This window comes from Sinocyclocheilus anshuiensis, unplaced genomic scaffold (assembly GCF_001515605.1).
Source record: "Sinocyclocheilus anshuiensis isolate Anshui unplaced genomic scaffold, SAMN03320099.WGS_v1.1 scaffold544, whole genome shotgun sequence".
Classification (NCBI taxonomy): domain Eukaryota; kingdom Metazoa; phylum Chordata; class Actinopteri; order Cypriniformes; family Cyprinidae; genus Sinocyclocheilus; species Sinocyclocheilus anshuiensis.
Genome location: NW_015555763.1, coordinates 376,076 through 379,320, shown reverse-complemented (window position 1 = coordinate 379,320; position 3,245 = coordinate 376,076). Strand labels below are relative to the sequence as shown.

The window sequence follows — 3,245 nt, the reverse complement described above, 5'->3', positions numbered from 1 at the left end:
TAATAGAATATAATATAATATAATATAATATAATATAATATAATAACATTGATGATACTAATAAATGTTTCACAATATTACTGTTTTGTTTAAATTAAAGCCTTGGTGAGCATAAGAGACTTCAAAAACTTTAAAACAAATATTACCAACCCCAAAATTATATTATTTTTATTTAACCATTCATTACTAATCATAATCATTTAAAACATTATTTTAACACGTATTAAATTATAAAATCTTTATCCGATCATTAGTTTATTTCAAACAGATATGTATTTTTTTTTTTTTTTTTATTCTAAATGTTTTTTTCTTGCAGTCCACTGGCCTTTTCCTTTGTTGAATACCCTGGTGCTATATGAATTATATTTACAAAATATTTTTGTCAGTATATAAATACTTCTAATAATCAGATTTTTTTCTAAATAATTTTATATAATACTTTTATTTTTATAAAAATAACAAATAAATTTAATTTTATAAAAAAAAAAAATCTAAATAATTTCAATGGGACAAAAAAGGGAAGAAAATTAATCTGGAGACTGGTAAACTAGTCAATCCCAGTATCCCCTTCCCACACGCCCCTCTTTTTCTCCTTATCTCCCTCTAAAGCATCTTTTAACTAGAATGTGGTCCCTCGCATCTGTTGTCCATTAGCTGATGTGTATTCTTTTTTGGTTTCCTTCCTCAGACTGCTGGCAGCTGGCAGTAATGTCCTCTTGCCCTGTTCGTGGTGTGGCTGGCACTAAGCTTCCAGTGACCAGAGCAGGAACATGGGCATGAGCGGTGTGGCCACAGGAGGCTGTGATGACCATAAAAGCATGAAGGAGAGGCCACAAAATAAAATATCTGCTCACCCCGCACTGATGCTGAATCAACAACAGCCAGAGCACTTCATCATAATTATCAAGACACATTATAGTCAGAGGGATTTCTGAAAAGAATATATATATCAGCAGATGATTGCAGCGGTTAGGAGCCCTGCTGTAAGAATAAACGTCTTCATACTCCATACCGACACAGTTCCTTTTCATTCTGTGACCTCAAATAAATGCACATATATGTATGCTGGATATACGCACATATCCATCTCATTGATTCGCCACTGACCTGTTTAGTGCTCAGGAGGAAGTGGAGTCTCTCAGCCTGGATGTTTTTCTCTTTTTCCTCTTTTTCCAGAATGATCCGTTCTCTCTCTCTCCTCTGGAGCTCTGCAAATTCCTCCAGGTCTCTCCTGCGAAGCAGAGAACAGTACACATAAACCCACAGTTTTTCCAACTTACACTTCTGTAAACTCTTGTCTTAGTCCCATGACATCAGACGATGTTCAACACTTTTGTGGGCTGTTCAAAAGAACAGCTTGGCTGACAAAATGATGGTACGACAATCTGAATTCTTGTTATTATTTCATACTGTCGCATGACAGACTTTTGCAAAATTGTATTTCTGTTCTATGAAAATGATAATACATAAGGAGCATTGTTGAGCATGTGTGTGCATGTTCATTTATGTTTATATTTTCTACCACTACATTTATGCCTGTGCCAGATTAAGCATAAAAAAAAATAATGAACATAAAATACACAAAATACTCCCTGTTACATAGTTATTTTGCTCTGTATACTGACCTTTAAAAATCCCCTCACTTTTCATATGATGCACTTTTCTCTACCATTTCCTCTTCGTCAAAGTAAATCGCAAAATAAATCAAATATGCAGAGTAGTCTGGGCTGTGAGTGTGTTTTCTGTGGTCTGAGGTTGCAATGTTTGCAACGCTGTCTGACCAGCCTCGGCTTCTTTCGTGTGGCATCACGCTGTCTGTGTGACCTTTGCTAACCTATATCTCCCGCTTATTATTAATTGCACTGTAGTGGACAAAAGCCAAATAGATTTGTAACCGTGGAAGGGGATCTCGATCTGTGTCTAAGAGAAGGCTGGGGTAACACATAAACCTCATTAGTGTTGATGGGCCAGTAGGGAGACATGGGAGCAGCTAACACAGATGACCTTTGTGTGTCCTTATACAACACACAGCTATAAGCACCCTGCGCCCACTGAATTGCATCCACTTACTGTAGAATCCACCAGGTGCTGATCACCCTTACCTATCAACAGCTAGGCATGAAGTATTCAGTCAAAAATACAAGCCGTTTATTGCAGACTTCAGTCTAGCCTATTAGTTAGCTTAATGTCTTTTTTGCAACGTGCATACGCACATATTTATTAATAATAGTAATAATATGTAGAAAGATATTCATTATCAACAATACATTAAATATGTATATAAATATGACAGCATTGTGTGTTTATATATATTCTTTTTTTAATAATTTGTTTGATATATGAACAACACAGGGTTATTATTACTTATTACAACTAAAAAAAACATAAAAAGCATTTATTTTACTTGAAATGAAATAACCGTTAAGTGAAATAAAGTTTTTTACTCAACTATTTAATTGCAGCTAGTTGCCAAGGCAACATTTCTCACTTTTATTTAGTTTAACTTGATAAAATAAAATAAAATAAAAAATACTATTATAAAAACTTTAAAATATAAACTATATAGAAATATTAGAAAAACAAACAAAACAAAACGAATAAAACTGACAAATTATAAAAGAATTACAAAAACATGAATTAAAATTAAAATAACAGAACAGAAAATACGGAAAAAAAGAATAAAAATATTTATAAAAACTACAGTAGTATCTCAATAGTGATAATATACAATAGTGATTTTAAAATAACACTGAAGGGAGAAAAAAAAATCAGTTTTCAAATACTGTACATTATTGTAGTTCCTCTATGCCCTGCCTCTGTCAAACGCGCCGTTTTCTACAAAGCCCCTCCTTCCGACAAGCACAGTCTGCTCTGATTGGCCAGCTGACCCAGTGCATTGTGATTGGCCGAACACCACAAGCACGCGTCGGAAATGTAACACCCCTTTCCATAATCGCGAGCTTCAGCTTTCAACATAAATGTAAAGACAGAACAAAGTCGTGTGACAGACAGTGATGATGCTCGTATGTATTTGCAGTACACAAGCCGCGATTAAGAAAGCTGACTCCACTGTGATGTGAACCTGTTCCCCTCACACACACGACGGATACTCTACACGGCGCAAAACTCCACATTTGAACAGTCAATAGCAAATACTTAAAACTATTAAGAAAACACACTTACAGTAGCAGATTCAGACTAAACGCCAGATTGTCATAGCAAAGTCGGAATTGACCCATTTTTTT

The 3,245-nt window shown here is 34.7% G+C and overlaps 1 protein-coding gene and 1 long non-coding RNA gene across 2 annotated transcripts in view; one reads left to right on the top strand and one right to left on the bottom strand.

Annotated features, from left to right (window-relative positions):
- The window catches only part of LOC107674093 (uncharacterized), an 82,161-nt gene extending 81,178 nt beyond the window's left edge, over window positions 1-983 (top strand). The window contains exon 3 of the long non-coding RNA XR_001632478.1: window positions 689-983. This is a non-coding gene — a long non-coding RNA (uncharacterized LOC107674093). The remainder of the gene's footprint in view (window positions 1-688) is intronic.
- LOC107674091 (spermatogenesis-associated protein 17-like) overlaps window positions 1-3,245 on the bottom strand; it is a 30,801-nt gene that overhangs the window by 19,095 nt on the left and 8,461 nt on the right. The window contains exon 6 of the mRNA XM_016467974.1: window positions 1,108-1,231. Within this exon, the coding sequence (XP_016323460.1) occupies window positions 1,108-1,231 (124 nt within the window). The remainder of the gene's footprint in view (window positions 1-1,107; window positions 1,232-3,245) is intronic.